The 24,770-nt window shown below is 35.3% G+C and overlaps 1 protein-coding gene across 1 annotated transcript in view; it reads right to left on the bottom strand.

Annotated features, from left to right (window-relative positions):
- Positions 1-24,770, bottom strand: part of Sema3a (semaphorin 3A) — a 222,638-nt gene that overhangs the window by 142,523 nt on the left and 55,345 nt on the right. Inside the window, exons 2-3 of the mRNA XM_042684788.1 lie at positions 23,375-23,532; positions 19,263-19,325 (exon numbers count right to left, since the gene is read on the bottom strand). Of these exons, the coding sequence (XP_042540722.1) occupies positions 19,263-19,325; positions 23,375-23,532 (221 nt within the window). The remainder of the gene's footprint in view (positions 1-19,262; positions 19,326-23,374; positions 23,533-24,770) is intronic.

Raw genomic sequence — 24,770 nt, 5'->3', positions numbered from 1 at the left:
CACTGAACATCAAACTTCCAATTTGTTCTCTATTAACAGTTATAAAAAGAACCACTATACTATGACAACTATTCTTCTCCAGAGCCTTTGGAACAAAATCAATCACCAGACTATAGCTGTGAAACCTGGCAAAGGGCTCCACTGAGAATGCTGATAACAAGAGAGTCTATCTGTGTTACAAAGCAACTAGGCCCACCCTATTGGCCTAAGGCCTGGAATGATCTCCTTTCCGAGTTGGCAGCAAGTTGTTTAGCTGCCATGCCCCTGGGCTACCTCAATATTATTTTGAAAGTGAACGCTGATGAAAATAAAGTGGGGAGCAATTCTGTGGGCTTCCAGGGTGAAAAGATGTTGAAAGGGAACAAAAGTATGGAAGGAAATACTTTCAAAATGGGTTAAAAATAGCTGAGAGAAGAATTCTCTGCCACAATGGAAGAGGAAAGGGAATTGAATGGACTGGACAGAGAAGGACCCAAAACTTGAAAGAGACATGTTATTAAGGATTTGTTCTTAACAGAAAGCCTACACAAAAGAGTATCAATCCTTTCATTCATCTGCCTTTACTTTCTGGTTTATGGCTGCCAAGGTTTTTTGAGTGTTCCCAAACAGGATATTCATTTCATTTGGAAGCAGCTTGGACCTTCCTCTAAAAAAGAAGGAAACGTGGCAGCAAAAGGAAACACACTTCACACATTTCTGCTCTGGGGAGACAGAAGAAGAGTGTTTCTGACCTTTGCTTGAACCATGACGTTTCTTAAAACTCAGAATGTAATGTACTTTTTGGCATTAAACTACTGCTCTGCTTTGCTCAGCTCTAGTGGATTTACAATGTAATGAAGACAGTGTAATCAGTTTGAAATGAATTCATTATTCAAGCCTCATTTCTTTCTGGAATATACGTTGGTATACATAAGATGAGCTTAACAACAAGTCTGCTTCTGGAAGCCAGGCAAACTTACCTCTCATTTTACTGAAATTTATTCCACATCAACAAGACTGTGGTGTTATTAGTTTAGAAGTAAAGGTAAAAGCAATTATAATCCAGTAAAATCTAAGGCCACACCTGAGAAGTATTGATCATCTTCCTTATTGACAAACCTGCTATACTTCCTTTTTAAGGGTTTCTAGTCTAAGTCTAGTGAGTAGTGGAAGTATTCATGAAAATATTAGCCTGAAGAAATAAATTTAAGGGAGTATCTATCACCAGAAGAAAATATAGATACACAAGAGCCAAATGCACACTGATTCAAAAACAAACATTGCAGATATCTAGTGATGATTAAACTGTGTTACACAGACTTTTCCTGGATGGTTACAAAAATAAAGTCCATCCATCTGTCAAAACAACTGCTCCATGCATGAAAATTAAAACAGAATTCGAGGTGTTTTTAACTAACTTCCGATTATTATATGCTTTCTACAAAAAGAAGATAATTTTACCTCCAATTTCAATTACCTCCTTGCCTATTCTTAAATTATGGATAGAACGATGAAAATTTACTCTAAACAAAGAAGAGGAAGATAGGAGAAAAGATTGTGAACAAGAACATTTGTATTTACATGCATTCAAGTTCAAGATTAATCCAACAATTTGTACTGGTTCAAATATAATTTGACCCTAAATGAATGGGCATAGAACTGCATTGCCTCAGGTCAGTGAGAATTCATTTTAAAAGAAGAAAAAAAAGTTTTTAGCTCATCAGTAGTTCCTATAGAAATAGTTGAACATCATATCAGCAGCTGGGAAAGCAAAGGGAACCTTTTCTATTATGAGTAGATACATTTCTGCATGAAAATCCATTAATAGGCTTAATTCCTGTAGTTAATCTGTTGACTTTTTCCCCCCCTCTAGCCAATTTATTTGGCAAGCTAGCTGAATACTTGAATCTTCATGCCAAACCAGTAATCCATGAGATTCTTCCTGTCACTCATTTTATCTTTCCCTCTATTTAATTTGTATCATACTTATTTGACAATAATGTTTTCGTTTTTGTCTTTGCAATGTGCTGTTACAGCTTTGATCTGACCATTCAAAATCATGTATTCCTAATATTTCATCATTCACTAAAGATTATTAGAAATCTCTTCTTCAAAGAGATCTGTCTACTAAAACTAACATACAGTCCATTTATAATGATCACATTGTCCATCTCTTGTTGAATATTTGATGTGGGATTGTTTTGGGACAGGGTCTTGAACTTTAACCCAGTCTAGCCAAGGACTACAGATCATCCCAATTTCTGGGATTATAGGTAGGTGTGATGACACTTTTTTTTAGTGTCTGCCTTTTTAATGTCTTCCTTTAGTCAGTAAGATGTTTTGTCCGTTTTGGAAGATATTTTTACCTTTGTTATTTGGAAATCATGGCATAAAAGAATCTTCATTGTTTCCTAACTTAATTTCAGAAACTTAAATATTACTAATAGAACTAAAGTTACTGTCATTTCATAGGTAGTTAAGTCTGTAAGCGTATTCATATTGACTTAATTGCATTACTATTATCCTTATAATTCAAAATAAATTTTAAAATGTTTTGAATGATATAAAAAACTAAATTAAGACTCTACAAGACCAAATCATTTACTTAAATACTCATTTCATTGCTTGAATTATGTTTCCCCCCTCCAATATAAAAATATTGTTTCGAGCCAGGCGTTGGTGGCTCACCGGCTACTTTTTGGCTACTCAGGAGGCTGAGATCTGAGCATCATGGTTCAAAGCCATCCCTGGCAGGAAAGTCTGTGAGATTCTTAACTCCAATAAACTACTAGAAAACTGGATCTGGTGCTGTGGCTCAAGGGGTAGAGTGCTCGCCTTGAGCTGAAGAGCACAAGGACAGCAGCACCCATGCCCAGAGTTCAAGCCCCACGATGACAAAAAAAAATAAAACAAAAAAGAGTCTATATACATATTTTCTTTTACATTGTTTGAAATTTTCAAACTTGGTCAAAAGGATTATAACAGGTTGGCTGAAGACCAGGATTTAAGCAAAAGCTGACCACTCTCATTTTCTTCTACTGTTGAAAGGAGCTCAGAACAATTTCTTTTTGAAACGGCATGTGGACTAGAGTAGCCTGTTACATTTATTCCCACAACGTACCAAAAATCCCATCATCACATTTGCACTAATGTGACCTGTTGATTAGAATCCATTGCATTTAGATAGCACAGGCTTTCTTCACTGAATATTGCAGTGAATATAAAAAGGTATAAAATGTTTTGTGGAGTCTGCTTGAATATGCTTCCTTTAGGGAAGTTTTGTAATAGTCACAGTACTTAGGTGATTTCAAGTGACATTCTTCTGGCTCTCAATTTTACACAAGGGGCTAAGTTCTTATGTTTATGCCATACAGTACTATGACATTGATTTACATCTAGTAGAAAGATATACAGCCTAAACATTTATTATGGACAGCATTATTTTGCATACTTAATTCTAAGATATGCCTTTATCATAATAGTGGTCCTTACTCAGAGATACCAATGATATCTCCACTCATATATGAGGAAGTAGAGGATAAAGGAGGCTTTAGAGAAATATCTAAATTTTTCAGACTTTTTTTTTCTAGAGAAATGTCTGAATTTTTTCAGACAAGCCTACCTTTTGCTACCTGTGCTTTTTAACATTGGTTTTGATTAACGTTACCAGTCCTCAAGGTACTATAGAACACTATACAATTAATGCTATCAAGTGTTCTTTTAACATATTTTCTAATAAATGGAAAGTTTCTAATCAGGTTTAGTACTTGGATATAGATATTGATGTATCTGAAATATTCAAATACAATTTAGTATTATTCAAAGGTAATCTAAATATTTTCTCTCCTTTTCTTGCTTTTATAAAAAAAATTAATTTGCCTTATAGCACCTTTAAAAGTAAAATATTAGGAAATTTTTTTTATCATAAGAAACTGTTGAAAATACCCATTGTTAAAAATCTAGAGAGTTAATGAATTATTAAAGCAAGACATAGTTAGGGACTGAAATCTGTTTTTTTTTTCAAAAGTGTAAACTGAAGTTTTAACCTCTTTTTTTTATTGTGACAATACCATACAGAGGAATTACAATTACATGGGCAAGGTAATGAGTACATTTCTTAACAAGCATTGTTGCCTCCTCTTTGTTTCCCCTTCCCAATCCTTCCCATATGTCCCCACTTCCCTCCCTCACAATCCTCCCCCCCTCCCCCACCAAAGGTGTAAAGTTCGTTCTTTGACATACGACTTGTACATCTCATGGTGGCAATGGGTCCGCCTGTATCCCTAGTTAAACGATTTGTTTTTGCCCTTCCCCTCCACAAATTATACCAACATAAAATACAGTGAAAACAGGGTTATGCCATGGGGGAGGGACATACAAAGCAACATAGAAATCATCTTAAAAATATGTTAAGACAATTGCATGAAAGAAAAAAAAAGATTTGAATACTTATCTTAGGGTTCATTCCCCTAACATCAACTTATCTGACCTTTTCTGCTTGACTCAGACATATACGAGTTATTGCAAATAAGGGAAACCATGGGACCTATGTTTCTTTGGGCCTGGCTTACTTCACTTAATATAATTTTTTCCAAGTCTTTCCATTTCATAACAAATGGGGCAATGTCATTCTCTCTGATGGAGGCATAGAATTCCATTGTGTATATATACCATATTTTCTTGATCCATTCATCTACTGAGGGTCATTTGGGTTGTTTCCTTATCTTAATTATGACGAATAATGCAGCAGTAAGCATAGTTGTGCTGGTAGCTTTAGTATGGTCTTGTTTGTGATAATGTGGATAAATGTCCAAAAGTGGGATTCCTGGTCATAGGGGAGCTCTACGTGGATTCTTTTGAGGAACCTCCATACTGCTTTCCAAAGTGGTTAAACAAGCTTACACTCCTATCATCAATGCAGTAAGGTTCCATTCTGTCCACATCCCCTCCAGCATCTGTTGTAATTAGATTTCTTGATTATAGCCATTCTAACTGGGGTGAGGTGGTATCTCAATGTTGTTTTGATTTGCATTTCTTTTATGGCTAGAGAGGTTGAGCATTTCTTCATGTGTCTATTGGCCATCCTTCTTTCCTCTTCAGAGAAGATTCTCTTTAAGGTTTTAGCCCATTTATTTATTGGGCAGTTGTTTCTTTGAAGATTTGTTTTGGGGGGATTTAATTTTTGAGTTCCAGGTATATTTTAGATATGAGACCCTTGTCTGTTGTATGGCTAGTGAAGATCATCTCCCAGTCCATGGGCTTTCTATTGATCTTGCTAGCTATGTCCTTTGCCATGCAGAAGCTCTGCAATTTCATGCAATCCCATTTGTGCAACCTTTCTCTGATTTGTTGTGTTTGTGGGTCTCTATTAAGAAAATTTGGGCCTGTGCCAAGGAGACCTAGGGTTTCTCCTATTCCATCCTGTAATGTTTTCAGAGTGTCTGCTTTGACTCCAAGGTCTTTGATCCATTTGGAGTTGATTCTGGTGCAGGGTGATATATAAGGATCTAGCTTTAATTTTCTACAAGTAGTTAACCAATTTTACCAGCACCATTTACTGAAGAGGCTATATTTCTTCCATTCTATTTTTTTAGCTCCCTTATTGAAGATTAGATGACTATAGGTCTGTGGGTTCATTTCTGGGTTTTCAATTCTATTCCATTGGTCCTAAGGTCTGTTCTTGTGCCAGTACCAAGCTGTGTTGATTACTATGGCTTTGTAGTAGAGTTTGAAATTTATTATTGATATTCCTCCAGCACTGTTCTTTTTGTTAAGGATCGTTTTTGCTATTCGTGGTCTTTTATTGTTCCATATGAATTTTTGTATTGCCTCTTCTATTTTCTTGAAGAATGAAGTTGGAGTATTGGCAGGTATCGCATTGAATTTGTAGATAGCCTTGCGAAGTATTGCCATTTTCACAATGTTGATCTTTCCAATCCAGGAGCATGGGAGGTTTTGCCACTTTCTACATTCTGTTTTGATTTCCTTTTTCAGGTTTTTAAAGTTTTCATCATAAGGGTCCTTCACTTCTTTGGTTAAATTAATTCCTAGGTATTTTTTTGGGGGGGGCTATTACAAATGGAGTTGCTTTCCTGATTTCAGCCACATTTTTCTCATTGTCGGCATACAGAAAAGCCATTGATTTTTCAGTGTTAATTTTATACCCTACTACTTTGCCAAAGTTTTGAATCAGCTTGAATAATTTGGGAGCGGAGTCCATGGGATTCTTTAAATACAAAATCATGTCATCTGCAAAGAGGGAAAGTTTTACTTCTTCTTCCCCTATTTGGATCCCTTTTATGTTTGCATATCGTCTTATTGCTGTAGCTAGGCATTCTAATACTAGAATGAAGAGCAGTGGAGAGAGTGGACACCCTTGTCTCTTTCCTGAGTTAAGAAGAAATGGCTTTAGTTTTTCACCATTTAGTATAATGCTGGCTGTAGGTTTGTCATATACAACCTTTATTGTATTGAGGAATGTTCCATGGATTCCTAATTTTTCCAGAGCCTTCATCATAAAGGGGTGTTGGATCTTGTCAAATGCTTTTTCTGCATCTATTGAGATAACCATGTGGTTCTTATTGGTTTTTATTCTCCTGTTGATGTGATGAATTATGTTAATTATGTTAATTGATTTGTGTATATTGAACCAGCTTTGCATCCCTGAAATGAATACTGTTTGATCATGGTGGATGAGTTTTTGGATGAATTGTTAAAGTCGAGTGAGCAAAATTTTGTTGAGAAGTTTTGCATCAATGTTCATCAAAGAAATGGGTCTATGGTTCTTTCTTTGATGAGTCCCTGACTGGTTTTGGGATGAGGGTTATTATGGCTTCGTAGAATGAGTTTGGTAGTGAGCTTTCTCTTTCAATTTCATTGAAGAGTTGAAGAAGTATTGGTGTGAGCTCTGCTTTGAAGACCTTGTAGAATTCCACTGTAAAACCATCTGGTCCTGGGCTTTTCTTAGATGGGAGGTCTCCTATTGCTGTTTCTATTTCAATGCTTGATATGGGCCTGTTAAGATGGATTAATTCCTATTGGTTTAGTTTCGGCATGTCGATATTTGCTAGGAAAAGGTCCATTTCTGTCAATTTCACAAACTTATTAGCATAAAGGTTTGAGAACTATTCCCTTATAATGTTCTGAATCTTGGTTGTTTCTGTGGTGATGTTTCCATTCTCATCTCTGAGTTTATTTATTTGGGTGTGTTCTCTTCTTTTTCTGATAAGATTTGCTAAGGGTCTGTCTATTTTGTTAATTTTTTCGAAGAACCAACTCTTTGTTTTGTTGATTATTTCTATGGTTGTTTTGCATTCTAATTCATTTAATTCTGATTTAATTTTGATTATTTCTTTCCGTCTACTGGAATGGGGTTTATCTTGCTGCTCTTTTTCAAGGAGGTTCAGATGTCTCATTAAATTGTTGGTTTCAGATCTCTCCAATTTGTTGATGTAGGAACTCAGAACTACAAACTTGCCTCTGAGTACTGCCTTTGCTGTGTCCCAGAGGAGCTGGTAGTTTGTGTGTTCATTTTTGTTGAATATCATGAAAACTTGAAATTCATTTCTAATCTCTTCCATGACCCACTGGTGGTTCAACAGTGTGTTGTTCAGCCTCCATGTGTTACAAGACTTTTTTTGGTGGCTTTTGGTGTTGAGTTGTAATTATATTCCTGTGTGGTCTGAGAGAATGCAAGGCATAACTTCAATGTTTCTGAATTTGGACAAGTTTGCTTTGTGACCTAAAATGTGGTCTATTTTTGAAAATGTTCCATGTGGTGCTGAGAAGAATGTGTATTCTGATGTTGCTGGGTGAAATATTCAGCAGATGTCTGTTAAATCTAGTTGATCTATGCAGTTGTTTAGGTCTGCGGTTTCTCTGTTGAGTTTTTGTTGAGTTGATCTATCTAGTGGGGAAGTGGTGTGTTAAAGTCCCCAACAATTAATGTCTTTGGATCTACGTGGGATTTGAGAGACGGTAGTGTTTCTTGGATAAGTTTGGGTGATTCGTTGTTTGGCAAATAGAGATTTAGAATTGTAATATCCTCCTGAAGGAGAGATCCCTTAATTAGTATGTCACGGCCTTCTTTAGCTCTTCTAACTAACTTTAATTGGAAGTCTATTTTATCTGATATTAGGATTGCAACTCTTACCTCTTTATGGGGGTCATTTGCTTGGTAGAATTTGTTCCAGCATTTCACATTCAAAATGTGTTTGTTTTTATGGGCAATATGTGACTCCTGAAAGCAGCAGATAGAAGGATCTTGTTTTTTAATCCAACTGGACAGTCTATGTCACTTAATTGGAGAGTTAAGCCCGTTAATGTTAAGAGATAGGAATGAGAGTTATTTGGGAGTTCCTGCCATTTTACCCACCTTCTTGGGGGCTACAGCACCTGAGTTCTTCCTATGGTTCTTGGATTCTCAGTTTGGATGCAGTTTCTTGGCTTTTTTTGTGGTCTTGTTGGTTTTCTATGTGTAGGACATCTTTAAGTATCTTTTGTAGGGCTGGTTTGGTGGAGATATATTGTTTCAATTTTTCTTTGCTGTGGAAAGTTTGTATTTGACCTTCGGTTATGAAGGAGAGTTTAGCTGGGTACAGTATTTTTGGTTGATAGTTGTTTGTCTTTAGGGCATGGCATACATCATTCCAGGCTCTTCTTGCTTTAATTGTCTCTGCTGAGAAATCTGAGGTGATGCTAATTGGTTTTCCTTTATAGGTGATTGATCTTTTCTCCTTGACAGCTCTAATGATCCTTTCCTTGCTCTGAATTGATTCTGTGTGGAATAATGTGACAGTGGGATGTTCTCTTCTGGTCTGGTCTATTTGGAGTTCTTTTTCTTTTCTTTTTTTTTTTATTTATACATATCTTAGGGTTCATTTCCCTAACATCAACTTTTTTTAAAAAAAATTTATTTTTTTTATTGTGAAAATACTGTACAGAGGGGTTACAATTACATGGGCAAGATAATGAGTACATTTCTTATCAAGCATTGTAGCCTCCTCCTCCTTTGTTTCCCTTTCCTATCCCTTCCCATCCTCCTCCCCACCCGATCCTCCCCGCCCCCCCACTAAAGTTGTAAAGTTAGTTTTTGACATAACGACTTGTACTTCTCATTGTTGCAATGAGTCCACCTGTATCCCTATTTAAACGACTTGTTCTTCCCCTTCCCCTCCACAAATTATACTGACATCAAATACAGTGAAAGCAGGGGTTATACTGTGGGGGAGGGACATACAAAGCAACAAAGAAATAATCTTATAAATGTGTTAGAAACAATCTCATGAAAGAAAAAAAAAACATTTGAATACATATCTTAGGGTTCATAGCTTTTGTATCTGAATAGGCCTATCTTTTTGCATGTTTGGGAAGTTCTCTGCTAGGATCTTGTTAAATAAATTTCCTATACCATTAACTTCTGTCTCTAGGTGCTTCTCTAACCATCCATTATTCTCAGATTAGGCCTTCTGATGGTGTCTTCCAAATGTTGAATAGATCTATCATATTTCTTGGATTTGTCTTGGATGGTGGTATGTTCTTTCTCTATAATATCTAGGCTGTCTTCAATCCCAGAGATTCATGGTCTAACCTACTGTCAAGACTTTCTACTTTTTTTTTAAATTATTATTTCCTTTCCTTCTACTTGGTCAGCTTTGGTGGCTTCAAATTCTTTATTGGAGCTTTGTTTTAGATATTTTATGAACTTCTTTACTTCCTAAATTTGGTGTTCAGTGTTTATTCTCCAATCACTTAGTTGATTGGTTATGGTTTCCTTGGACTGCCATTCCTTCTGTTGGGCTCCATTCAGCATTCCTTTTGTGGTCTCCCTGACTTCTTTCAGCTCTCTGTTTATGGATTCCATGAATGCCTCTATTGATTGTTCTCATCCTGCTCTCTCAATTCCTGTATTAATCTTTGATTAGCTTCCTCACATTCACAAAATTCCTGTAGTTCTCTTTGAGTGTTCTCAGCCGGTTCATGCTATTCCTGACTTTCTATTTGTCTGTTCTCAGTCAGCTCACGCAATTCCTGTCTCTCTCTTTGACTGATCTCAGCCTGCTCATGCAATTCCTTTATTTCTCTTTGAGTGTTCTCAATATGCTCACACAATTCCTGTATCAATCTTTGAGTAGCTTCTTCATGCTCATGAGATTCCTATATTGATCCTTGGTTTGCCTCCTCTCTCTCCCTATCATGCTCACACTGAGACCTTTGCAGATTTTCACTCTTCATTTACCATGTTTACCTGTAGTGTTTGTAGAGCTTTTTGGGAACTCTTCTCTGGATTATTCATTATCTGTTCTGTTCCCTGATTGTTATGAGTGGGAGTTGAGATCCCAGGACTTGCCACTTTTCTTGTGTTTTTCTGGCTTGTTCTGTCAATTTAGGATGAGAGTAACCCAGTTTTGTGCTAGAATGCTATTTTAAGACAAGCATCAACCAAAGTCCGTAGTTGCACAGTCAAAAGTCTGCAGGTACAATCTAGTTCCAGAGATACAATCTATTCAACATCAAAAAACTATGTCTTAATGGCCTAAGAATAGCAAAGGAGAATTTGGCAACCAGAAATTATTAGGTTTAGGGAGAATGTGGGGAAAAATAGGATTAGAGGAATGTGGAAAGGTGAGAGGAGAGTGAAATTAACCACGTCTTAATCTCAAGGAAGGAAATGGATTGGACAGAATGATAGCAGAGAGAGGAAAAAAGAAGAAAAAGAAAAAAAGAGACAAAAAATGGAAAAACAAAAATCTAAAATTAGAAAATAGAACACTTAAAAATTGCAAGTTTGAAGAAGTAGCATTCAGAGAAGAATGGGGATGGGATGAGAGGAGGGGAGGGATAGAAAGGAGACATGAAAAAGTAAAAAAATAAAAATGTTTAAAATATTATATGGGTATAAAGAGGTAATACTGCTATTAAGGAATTTATGTCTAAGAGGTTTTGAATTGAGTAATAAATTTCTGGATTAAGTGTATACACATGGGGGATAAGATCTAATAATTGACGATGGGTACATCTGAGGATGAGCAGAACAGCAATTAAGTCATGCTAAAAAGAACAAATAGAAGAAAAAGTGAAAAGGGTGAGAAAGAAAGAAGAAAGAAAAAAAAGGATCAAAAGGTCAGTAGAGATAAAAAAATAAAAGCACACACACATATACACCTAAAGTAAAAATTATATGAGGAAGAATGAAAAAAATAGAATACAAATTTTAAAAAATTAAAAATTAAAAATTAAAAAAATTAAAAATAAGATACAAAACAAAAACAACAACAACAACAAAAGTTATTTGATTTCTTTTTTTGGGGGGTGGGAAGATCCTGAACCCCCCAGTGTCTGTAACCAGTCTCTTGGTGGAGTCTCTGGTCTGCTTATGGTGTTTAGCTTTCCTGAGGTTTGATTGGTTACTTAAGTCAGTTTGTTTGAGCAGGCAGAAAAAAGCTCTGCTTTACCCAGGATTTTGTGATCCTCCTGGGCGGGGGGGAGGAGTTTTGCTTTGAGTATCCTCTAGTTTGGAGATGCAGTGATGAGGCTAGGTTCTGGGTAGAGTTGAGTCCTTTCAGCAAACAGCAGCTTTTCCCTGAGGGGCTAGCTTCTGAAACACTCACTGAGCCTAGCCTGGAGCCTTTCTCAGGGTTTATGTTTACTGAATTTCAATTGATTGTCAAGGCTGCTGTAAGGAGGAGCAGCCTCTGGCTCTCTTTACCCAGTGAAGAAAACCACTCTTCTCGGGCGGAGCTTGCTCTGCCTGGGCTGGGTGACTTTTTCCTGGGTGGAGCTGAACCTGGCAGATCTGGACAGGTTCCTGTGACCTGCTAAATGACTCTTTTGTTTTCTCCCGAGGCCTGAGTTGGAGCTAGCAGCTCAGCCTTTGTCAGTATCAAAGATGGAGATATCCGGTAGTGGGGTGGGGGAAGGGTGGCCTTCCCTCCTCTGCTCCCTGAGAAGGAATGAAGATGTCAGGCTTCTACTCATGCCACCAGAGTGTTGGTTCCTGGGTCGTCTCTGGTCTGTGAACTGCAGGATGAAGATGTGTGCTCCTTGTCAGTTCTTGCTGGTTGAATAGAATCTGCTTTCCCGCTGCTTCTGGCACCTTTGTCCTGGACTCTCTCTGTTGTAGGTATGGTGGCTACAGCCACCGCTGCTGCAGCTGTGGCTGCCGGCAAGTGCTCAGATCTGTCTCCTTGCCTGGATTTTCCCTCTCTGGCCAAACTCTCTGCACTGTGATGGCATACTTGGTGTAGTTCTCTGGCCTAGAACTGTTCATTGGAACACTAAAACTGCTTTCTATGTGAGAGCTTGTTTAGCCTCCAGTTTCTCCTCTGCCATCTTCCCAGAACCCCCTCTGAAGCTTTGACCTCTATATCAAGTTGTTGTCTTCTGCTTTGTGTGGAATTAGATATTAAAGAATAAAGTTCACAAATTTTATTTTATTAGAGATTTTTTCAAATAATATCTTTCCAAAGATACATATACCTGTTTGTACACATATATGCTATATGAATGCATCTATGTACACATTTGTATGAATGCATGAACACATGAATACACATATATTAACTTATAGGCAAAATTTCTGAATAAAATTAAAACTTGAGGATGTTGAAATTTATTCATATTAACATTTAATGAAGATTTAATTTACACTCAAGTATTTTTCCCTTGAAATATATTCTCAAATAAGTTAGGGAAAGATCCATATCAAATGGAATCAAGTTATGTATTAGCTGGATACAGTCAGTTCCATGTGGGGTAAAGTTACTCATACATCTTCCATCTGCTGTGTGACTATAAGAAAATTAATAGACTCTCTTAGCCTTAATGCTTTTGACAAAAAAAAATTGAATTGATGAAATAGACATTTAAAGTAATTGGTATATATACAACATTATGGAACTGGTTACCGTATCTTAAAATAATCATCTTTTCATTGGTTTTACTATTTTTTTTGACATATAACTGTCAGAGATTTCCACATACTGTAAATTGCACACATTCTGCTAGGAACTCAGTTATAAATAGTTCATTTCTTCTGAAAACAAGGTAGAGAATTTAAGCCCATATTTGGGTTTAAGTAGTGATGAATTTAAGAAAATTGGTTTTGAATATTAATCTGTGTCCATTTCTGTTACAGAAGCAGATTGTATTTTGCTCACTAGAAGTTCCATGAAATTCCAGTCCCAAAACAGGTGAGGATCATAAATTATGATCCTGCTTGTGGAAAATGACAAGATTCATTGTTCCAGTCAAATAGCAAGTACAGAAATGGCCCTTCAATTACTGTGGAGGAATTGAACTGTGTCAACTTAAGTATGCTGGAATTACATGCCCCAAAATTCCTGGTTCTGAAGGTTGGGGAATGTTGGTCACATAGGAAATGTGCATGAGTCTTGGGAGGCAAGAATTAAATTCTAACCATAACATGCAAAACTCTGGTCTGCTGGCCAGGAGGTTTACTGATGGCCAACAGCTTACTGCAGTCTTATTCCTTAGTTTCTCAAAGCACTGATCTTTATCTCTGTCCATGGTAAAACATACCAGGGTCTGTAAATCACATCAATCTACAAGAGATATTAAATTGGAAGAAGAGAAGGACAGACAATGGTCCTTATTCCTCCTTGCTCTTCTCAATTCACATTCAGCCTTCCCTTCTTAAATTCAAATATGGTTTCCTTAGAAACTTCAGGCCCATCCTCTCAGTCAGAGGTCTTCCATGGATGCATTTCCACATCTTATCATTATATGAAGTCTAATCTCCATAATATTTTTTTTCCTAAATAATTTAGAAAAGCTCTGACCTGTGATCAAATCAGGTGAATAACTCTTACTACAATAGGACAAATAGCTCATTAAAATCGGTATGTAAGGGGATTATGGTTTAGACCTATTTAAAACCTACATACATACATATACATGGTTATTTGTTGATAATATTATTTATTTCTAAATATGATGATTCTTACTGCATAAGTTTACATTATATTAAATCTAAAATCAATAAACTATATTAACTTGATGTGAAGAATACTAGAATATTTTAATATTAAATACAAATGGAAATACATGTTTAATACCATATATCATATTTACTATACTATAGATATATTTAATATATTTAGCACCTCTTCGAATACAATGATAAGGACCTACAATAATGTTCTGTTCTTAACACATAAAAGCAAAAATAAAGTTACTATTCCCAATCTCCAGAAATAATGTCAAAAGAATGCATTGCTTTTGTCTTACTGTCACTAATAATATCAAAAATAGATATATACTGAGATGAAATCATACAAATAGAATTTTGTAAACTTTAATGATAGCTTTTGGACATGAGAGTAATGGAATTTTTATTGTCACTCTTCTAAATCAAATAAATATAAACAGCCAAATGTTTAACACAGAATTCTTTATCTTGAGACAGAGTAGAGCATCTCTAAGGAAAATATTCTGAGATTTCAAGTTAAAGGTATAATATGATTTTTTGTGGAATCTCAGAACTAAGAAGAAATACACACTTGAAGGTTATATAAAGATTAAATCATGTAGAAAAGAAAACTACAAATGCCAACTATTAGCAACTGCATGACCAGAGAACTTGGAAAAACTTGCTGACTATGAACTCTGAAAACATTATCCAAAATCCTTTTCCCAGTGGACTTATCCAAATCATACTAACAGACCTTACAGAGCATAAATTGTTGACTGAACTCTAAAAGTATGTACATTGATTTAAGGGTAACTAATGGTGTCCATTCAATTCCAAATAATAATTTGATAACTGTTGACGAATAAAATTTGACCTTTGCTTCAACCATTTAAGAACTAAACTGAAATTTCTAAAAATGAATACATTTCTAAAGCCTCAAAGTCTTTCTTAAATTTTATCTAAAATGTCTCTATTTCAAATACTAGCCTTATTTTTAAGCAAAACAACACAGTATTTTTAAGATTAATATCCAGTTAAAAGAATTTCAAAGTTTCCCCAGGCATTGTGGCACATGCCCATATTTCCAGCACCCTTGAAGCTGAGGCAAAACCATCATGAATAGGAAACTAGCCTAGGCTACATCGTTAGAACCTGCCTCAAAAAGGAAATCAAAACCAAACAACAAAAGCAAAAAAAAAAGTTCTAAAATATAAACATATGTGTATAGCTGGACACACTTCTGTGCCATTAAAAAAAAGCCATCTATTACTGGTTACCATGCAAAATTAGTCATCTATGTAACTGAAGTGCCATCAAACTTTATCCTGTAATAAACTGACCATCATCTTTCATGTATGAGATCACCTAGACTGTCCACAAAAACTTCAAAGTATGTGTAATCTCTAGTCTTTGTCAGATAACAGGTTAGATCATGGTGGCAATCTCTTTAAAACAAAAACCAAACCAAACAAAACAACAATATCAACAACAAAACCATTTAGCTCCTGAGTCATGGGTAAGAGTTTTTATTATACAAGAAATGCCATTTGCAGAACATCAGCCTTTACTCTGGTTGTCTTTAGGCAAGGAGAAGTGGCCTGGTCACACCTAAACTTGGTGAGTTCCTGGATAGCAGAGGAACCATGGTTTCATATGCTTGAGTATTTTTAAATAGGTATGGCATGCTGGCTTTTAGATCTTTCCAAATAGAATGCCCACTATACTAAACAATAAACATGCCTGCCCTTTGGTTCAGCAGGAGACACGTTATCACCACTACAAAACTATTTTCAAAGAAGTCTTTTGCTTTAGAGGAAGATACTATTTTTCGAAGATTCTTAACTATACAAAACTAATCAACAAAGGCACTGCACTAAAGATAGGAAACAAATATTTTGGAAGGATTTTGAGATTTTATGAAACCTTATAATTTTTGTAGATTCCTAAATTAGAAAGTGATACTAACTTAACAAAAGCCCATCAAGCTTTCAAATGCCTAAAATAAAACAAAACCTATACTTTGAGCATTGGAAAGTAAATGAAATTCAAGGTGGACAGGTACATGTTGGAATGTGCTACAACTTAACACAAGTGTGCAGCTTGAAGGTTTTAATTGCTTTACCTGGCAAAAATTAGTGTTACTGAGCTCTTGACATGTGAACCTTGATAAATTTGAGAGCTATGCCTTAGTATATCATAAAAGCTAAAAAGAAAACACACCTATAGATAATAGTTAAGTAAGTCTTACAGAATTTAAAAACTGTCTCAAAGTTCAGGTGCAGGATATTGCACTTTGAAATGCAACCAGGAAAGGAATATGAAGACAATCCCTTTTTTTTTGTTGTTCCTCTCAGATGTTTGAAATTTTTATTTCCAATGAAGTTCAAAATATTTCGAGCAGTCATACGGTTGCCATTTGGTTTTATTGAAACTCAGTGCTGAGAGAGATGGTTTAGTAGGATAAACAGAGAATATTCAGAGAGCTATTGATTCAAAACAGATTCTTTTACCAGTTTAGCATGAATTCAGTTTTCATTTGCAAAAGAGGGTCAAAGAAGTTAATCCATCTATAGAAATGTTATTGTGAATAAAGCCCTAGGAAAAGATAAAACATGAGAGCAGATAGACATAGTTAGAATACAGATATCTGGCTTTCTTTCTAACAGCATTATACCTCTACTGCTAGAATAACATTAAGGTGTAGAACCTACAACACCAGGAAAATAAAACATATCCAAAGAGGATGTGTTTTAAATATATATTCACTTCTACAAAAGAAAATATCAATTCAATGTCAGAAATGTTATTTGTAGCAAAGGGTGGTGTCTGGGTGCATGTGTAATGTGTGTGTGTGTGTGTGTGTGTGTGTGTGTGTGTGTGTGTGTGTGTGTGTTAGGCTACAGATTCCCTCTTCACCACAAAGTTCATTCTTTGTGGAATAATAGTTGCTCAAATTCCAACTGCTGCTTTAATATATAGGTTCATGCAAAGCTGAGCAGAGTAATGATGGGGTACTGTGGGTTGGAGTTTCCCAGATGCATGGCAGAATGGGGAGAGGGTTTATTTTTCTCTATGAGACCATACTCAGTGACAGACTACATGAGTTCAATGCAATGGCATGTCCTCCCTTCCTAGTGACTATGGAGAAACAAACAAAAAACCACAACAAACAAAGAAAAAACAAAAACAAAACAAAATAACAACAAAAAGCCAACTTTCCTTAACAAACTGAAGAGTGACCTATTCTCAAAGTGACTTTTTCCAACTCTGCGCATTTTTACATCTGAATTGAATGAGAAGACACCATCTCCCCAGAATAATTTGTTTAAAGGCCCTTCATTTATAGATAAATTGGTAGGGAAAGGTAAAGCCATCTTTTAGAAAGTAAAGGGAGAACATGTCAGGAGGTTGTTCATTTACTTTTTATAAATGCTCAGGTCAGTTCTTGTTTTCATTATAGTTCTATCTTGGAGTCTTGATGGCGGCAATATCCACTCAGGGCTGTTTCTTGTGGTTTCCAGGATCTCATGAGTTCTTTGAAAGGAATTATTGCCCACAAATCCAACCAGCTACTAATTACTCAAAATTCAGTACAGAATTTCTGTCAGACTGCCTATGGGGTTGAAACAAAATTAAAAAACAAAACAAAACAAAAAACCTCTTCCTCCTTGATCTTTTTGTTCAAATTCATTATTTAAATTATGGTATTTCTTTCCTTGAGTTTATCCATAAGAAAATGTTGCAAAATTCAAAAAGTCATCTAATCCCTCTTCTGAAAATCAATATAATGAATAAGATGGAAAAAAACTGGATCTATTAATGAAAGTCTTGAAATAACTAGCAAATGCAATCAATCCTGTTTTCTACTTTTCTTAAACTGGCACAAAATTAATAACCCTTTTCCTTACATCTACATAATACATATTCTTCCATTTAATAGATGAGATACCAAGGCCCCCATAGGCATTACTCAATTCATTTAATAAAATAAGTCAGTGAACTTCATTGTTCTAGTTATTCATTTCCAAATAGCTCATACGTATCAGTTTGAGACAGTATAAAATTTGTAGGACATTTTTTATTTTATCGGCTTTCACTTAACCAGAAAGTTTATGGCAATCTGAAATTATAAGATGATTATATTTGACATATTCAGTTTTCTGCCCTAACTTAACTCTAGCTGAATTCCTCTGAATAGTCTTCTTAAAAGGTTTCTATATTGATTTAGCCTTCCTTCAACTTTATCAAAAATCCTGCTCAGCAGTTAAGAAAATGTATAATACTCTCAAATCAGTTTACCCAGAATTCTCCTCATCTCTGACATTTCCTGTTAGCAATTGTCAAACAACTCATTCTCTTCAATCTGTTCCTTGGCTCTCCATCTCCACTGGTCCTTTAGAATGAAATCCAATGTTTTCATCATCACACAAAACCCACACAAAACCCACTCCTGTGTAAAGTGTGAATTAACTACATTTAGACAGTGTGCTGGATAATTTTTAATATAATTGCAGTTTTTTATAACTAATTTTCAAGAATGAATCTTTCATGATTGTGAACATGTAGATAATTTAACTTTATGTACCATAATCTACCTTCCTTCATCTATTGCCACAGTGCTTCCAGGCAGACACACTTTTTTCTCATGAATTTAAATGCCATCTCTAAACCTAACTTTCAAATATCATTTCAGACAGTTGCTTTTAATCAATCAAGTCCTCTGTTTATGCTTATATATCTAGATGTAGTACATTTTAGGCAGCAAATAAAATGATCTATGCTAATGTCATATTTTACCTCAGGAAAAAATGATCTCCCCTATTTTTAGAGTCCATATTATCCATTTTGATCTCCATAATGCCCAGGACAATTTCAACAATATTTATTCTTATTTAAGAAGGGAAGAATAAAGCAAGAGGAAGAAAGAAAGAAGGGAGGAAAGGAGGGAGGGAGAAAGAGAGGAAAAGAAGGAGGAAGGTAGGAAAGAAAGGAGTAGGGAATCTAAGGGTAAAGAAAGAAATGGAATTTAATCATGATGACTTTGAAATAGGAACATTTCACATCTTTCAGCAGGAGTTAAATTATATAAATCTAATGCATAAACAAGTTGACATTTAATGTAAGTGTATATACCACACAATTACATTGGGTTAATTATTCTTTACAGATATAAATCTTCAAGGGATTAGGTTTCTGCTTTATTAAATAATACTTTATTGTTATTTACTTTCTTTACATTAAACTGGCAGCATTTCTAGAACGAAATATTGCTGTTTTATTCCTCATGAGTGACTAAATCCACAAAGCAAGTTGTGAAAAAAAATTAAGAATAATTGGGTAGATTAGTACTTACCAAGATATCTTTGCCAGCCCACTTGCATTCATCCCTTCTGGTGTAAGATACTGGCCATACAATCTAAGGACAAAGAAGAAACATTATTTTCCAATTTTCTCTTCAAGAATCTTAATTGTATTGTTTGTTTTCTCTCTTTCTCTTCTTCTCTCTATCCCTCCCTCCATTAATTGGTCCCTGCCCTTCCTCCCTGCCCTTCCTCCATCCCTCTCTCCTTTCTGTCTTTCTTTCTTTGCTTCCTAAGGGACTAGATGTTTAACTGAAGCATTGTTTGTTCTGGAAAGATAAAGGCAGAAATGAAGCCACAAATGCACAGCCCTACAAAAAATTCACCCTCCTACTATGAACAAAACTTAAAATAGTTGAATATGTGTTTATGTTTTCAATTCTAATGTTTGATTAAATTCTTCCAAATGGTATTTTTGGGAATATGATGACAGTGTTAGATGGGCCAAAAATGATACTTGTGTCTTGGACAGTTTGCCATATTTCTCTTCATAATAATTCAAATACACTTAACTAAATCTTAACAAAATTTTACCAATATCCTGAACAATTCAAATGAATGTTCTCTGCATTGGACAAAACCATTTATTGTACTGTTATTCAGCTTCCTCTTCTCGGAACAGTAGTTAAGTTTGGGGAGAAAACATCCACGTCAAAGAATGATCCACAGACAGTGGCAGTTAATCCATCAAGTGTGCGGTAAAGCTTTTATCTTTGTAATGATTGATTACTATTCACACAAGAACCTTCATATAATTTAATATCAGTGTTTATAAACTTTAGCAAAAGTTGTGATATTCAATCCAGTAAATTAAGGCCAAAATAGATCATATCCATGAACAAGAATTTGAGATATATTGAAATAACATATGATAGCTGAATAAATGAATTTCAAGTTCATGTCACAAATACAAGAGGCTTAAGAATAACTGGGTAGGTGCTTCTTTTTGTCATTAAGCTTTTGAATTGTATATTCTTTTCTTTAACATTCTTTTCTTTCCAAATAGGCCTATGTGTCCAAATTAAAACTGTCATCATTGACCATGTTTCACAAGCTTTTTACCATGTAGTCACATAATAAAAACATTCAAGATTAGTAAATGAGTCTTCCTGCAACCCACATTACTCTGATTAAGAAAATACTGTAGTGAGTTCAAGAGAGTCTCACCCCCTCCCACTCCATTTCTGTCTCCAGGTTGTCTGTGGAAATTCAAGTGACCTGTTCTGCAAACTTTTCTCTAAGATACCGTAATAATATATGGCAGAGGGGAAATTTATTCCCTCTAAAAAACAAGCTGTTTTCCCATTTGTTTCCTAGCTTTTGATTGTTATTATTGACCTCATTATGTGGATTTACTTTTATGCCACATATTCATTTGCCACATATGACACATTCTCTTTTTCTCCTTTGCTCACAAAAATTCCAATTAGCTAATGAAGCCTAAATTTCTTGCAGAGTATCACAATTTATTTTTCAATTGTTCTTTGTAATGATTCTGTGCTTCTTTCATGGCAAGGCTTCTTTTCATATTTGTTTGTCTTTGATACTGGGAAATCAAGTCCAGGGCTTCATGAACACTAAGTAAGCCCTCTATGGGCAAGCTGCAACCCAGCCCCCATTCATGTATTTAATAAATGTGTTTTTCAGAATACCAGTTCCTCTAAACGTAAAAATGTGTTTGGCCTCTGAGAAATGGCTTAGTACCTTGTTTACCTTTAAGTTCACATAATTTATTGTTTCTATTACCTTGAAAAGTCAAGAAGGAGTATTTGTGATATAGCAAAATATCTCTTGTGGAATTCATTGTAAGATTGGATTCTTAACCAGCACTGGTGGTTCACCCTTGTAATCTTAGCTACTCAGGAGGCTGAGATCTGAGGATCATGGCTGGAAGCCATCCCTGGGCAGGACAGTATAGATTCTTTTTTTTTTTTTTGTCGGTCATGGGGCTTGAACTCTGGGCCTAGACACTGTCCCTCAGTTCTTCAGCTCAAGGCTAGCACCCTAACACTTGAGCTATAGTGCCACTTCTGGTTTTCTGGTGGTTTATTGGAGATAAGAGTCTTACAAGCTTTCCTGCCATCTATCTGTCTAGCTAGCTGGCTAGCTATCCATCTATCTATCGACATATGAAGAAGTTGGTTATGGTGGTGGTAATGAGGTTAGAATTTAGGGTCCAACAGTTAATTAGGCAAATGCTTTATCACTTCACCCATGCCTCAAGCCTATTTTTATTTTAGTTATTCTTCATGAAAGATCTGTTATTTTACTTGGGGCCAATGTTGTAAGTAAAATCTTCCTTGGAATGAAAGCCTCCTACTTCCTGGTAGCTGGGATTGTAGATGCATTCCACTGCACCTGGCTTCCTCTTTCCTGGAGTGTGGGAACTCTAGAGTTCTGTGGGGACTGCGGCTGGCTATAAGAGATTTGACTGTGTGTTAGAAGTATGAACGATACCAGTGGAAAATTCTGCTTGTATTACTATTATTATTATTTTTAAATCCTATGCCTAAAGACACAGGCTTGTGAGTCTTTGGCCTTTTTCAGTATTCCTGTCAAAAGGAAGAGTCCCTGTACATATTTAACTACGTGAGGATTCCTTACTGAGACTATTGAAGTACTTCCTGATTTTTTTTTTTTTGTCATTTATCTCTTTGAATGTACACTTTAGTCTATCTTCCTGTAACAGCCTTAGGTTTGTCTGGGCTAATTTGAATTTTTATTTATTTTTTTTGAAAGTAAAAAAAACTTTTATTACAATTTAGGACAAAGGATGAACAAATGTAGCAGTAGTATTCACTGGATATTATGTGGAAAATGAACTATACAACTTGTGGGTGGGTACAAGAGGGAAAAACAGGGAGAGAGCAAGAGAAGGGAGGTTGGAACTCTTCTTGTTTAACCCATATCTGTCAATTAAATGCCTTCCTCACCCCATGGTAATAATTTAAATATTAATTATTTGATAAACAACATACTGAGATATCACTGCATGGTCTCTCTTCATATGCTGCCCTAGAATCTACCGGTCTGAATTGACAGTGGTTTCACTGCCATCTACGATCTACAAACTACAAATCTTCCTGATTGAAATCTCTCATGTAACTGGGATTACATGTATGTGCCACAATGCCCAGCCCTGAGCAAAAGTGATTTTACAATTCCCGAAAAACCCCCAAAACAAATGAATAACAATTATCACAGAAAATAGATAATCTTAGGCACTCATGGAGATCAACTGAAGAAAGTTAGAAATCAATGAATTTCAAAAATTAGAAGAATAAAATCATGGTGATTTTTCAAGTGGCATATCTTTATAAATATGGCCTAAGCTCATAGCCATTTTGTATTTCTAAATATAATAAAGTTTAATTGTTTCAATGATGAAAGAAAAAGATGAATCTTATGTTTAATGCTACACCTATTGAATACATAAATCAACTTTGAATACAAACAAATCTTTATCTCCAAAGCAGCATTCTCCAACAATGACAAAACATTGGCACAATTAGCCACTTTTTGAAGATTATCATCCAACCTGATTTAATTTATGAGTGGTTGAGGCATACCACTTTATTGACCTCACTGCTAAGAAGTAAAATTAGCAAATAGCTTCCACAGGAAGCTAAGTGGTAAGGGAAAGCTGACAGATTATATGTAAATGAATAGAAGTGCCTAAGTTCCAGTAAATTTTTGTTCCTAAATTAAGTGGTACATCAGTTCATACATGTGGCTAATTGCTTGCTAATGTTATACATGATAGCAATATCATGAGAGGCAGAAATTTATACACACACATAAACATAAGTAGTATATGAACTCAATTCTGACATATTTCTATAATAGTTTAGTTATTTGAGTATATGTAAGAAAAATATATAATTATGAACAGATATACAAAAGTGAGAAGTTTTTTCAAAATTATCATTTATTTCTTAGTAATTTTTATTACCTACCACATACATTTGTTATTGTCATTAATTTATTTGCATCTGAATTGAGAAAGTATTTATTTAAAACAATTTTCTATAAGTTGTCTGTCCTGGAGTTAAATACTAGAAAATTCTAGAAAACATATGTAGTGTATATGTTAGAATAAATATACCTTTTGAAAATCCTTGATATTAACCAGGTTGAATGAAAATATGTGGTCCTTTGCTCCAACATACAGCCTACTCCGTTCCTCATCCAAAAGAAAAGTATGGTAATTGGAGCTGTTGGCCAAGCCATTGAAAGTAATCACATTGTTGGATTCCAGCATTTCTGCAAAGTAACAAAACAGGGCACTGACATTAATGTGAAGTTCTACATAAACAGAGACTATTGGTATATGATCATTCTGTTGTTAATAGTTAGAACTTGTTCCATGGCACTGAAAGATACATAGGAATCAAACTGTTACATTTCATTGAATGGGACTCACCTACATCCATTTGCTGATTTCAAACACAAGATGTGCATACCCAAAGAACAGAGGGGGAGAAATAACTTGTCTACACATGCTGATTTAGAAGAATCTATTCACATGTAGCAATAGATCTGAATGGCCAGTACTATATATATCATGTTCTTTAATATTATGTGTTTAATGCTATGCTTGTTTATTTTATTTGCTTTAAATCATTTGTTTCAAGCTAGTAGGTTAAGCACAAGGCACCCTGACTATAAAGGGATGGAAATTAGCTGCCTCTACAGATCTAGGGGTTAAGCCATTGGATAGATTAGAAGAGAGCTATGTATCATATTGAAGCTATCATTCCTATTCATATTGTTAAAAATTATAATCTACCTTAGAAATCAAACTAGATAACCAAATAAATTGAAAGATAAATAAATGAAAACTGAACCAAACCAATCTAAAAAGACAAAAACAATATTAGTTCATAATAAATCGTGAAAAGTTAAAAGAATAATTAAAAACTGAAAAAGTCTTATGCAGGATACACGAGTGAATTTTCATTTGAACCACCCAGAAGACACATAAAACAGCTTTGAGCATCAGATATTAGAAAGCATAGAAAAAGAACTACCTTAGCTCCAGATTGGGGGATTATTTTATAAGAGTTAGTGTGAAAGTAAAATTAGACAATGAATGTAGTGTCTAGGACAATAGTTTGCATACTAATAGTTTTCACGGAATTAAAGACTGCCTCTTTGTATAAGTACAGGTAAAATGCTAGCATGTTTGAACTGTTTGACCAGACATAGGAAATTAGGGTCCAGATGGAGGATATTGAAAGCAGTTGTATACTTTTTAAAGTTATTTTTAAAAGAGTGCTGTTAGTCAGACATTTTTCATTGCCCTGATAAATCCATGTGGAAAATGATTTAAGGTAGCGAGTATTTACTTTGGCTCACAGTTTTAGAGGTTTCAGACTATAATACCACTGCTTTTAAGGCTTGTGGCAAAAAGGTAGAAAGAGTCTGGGGGAGGGGAGCAGCAGTGAAAAGATGTTCATCACATAACAGCCAGGAAGCAGAAAAAGACTACAAAAAGGACC

The sequence above is a fragment of the Dipodomys spectabilis genome, unplaced genomic scaffold, assembly GCF_019054845.1.
Source record: "Dipodomys spectabilis isolate Male_0828 unplaced genomic scaffold, ASM1905484v1 ptg000089l, whole genome shotgun sequence".
In the NCBI taxonomy this organism is placed as follows: Eukaryota; Metazoa; Chordata; class Mammalia; order Rodentia; family Heteromyidae; genus Dipodomys; species Dipodomys spectabilis.
The sequence above is the reverse complement of the archived record's forward strand: the minus strand, read 5'-3'. Positions and strand labels throughout refer to the sequence as shown.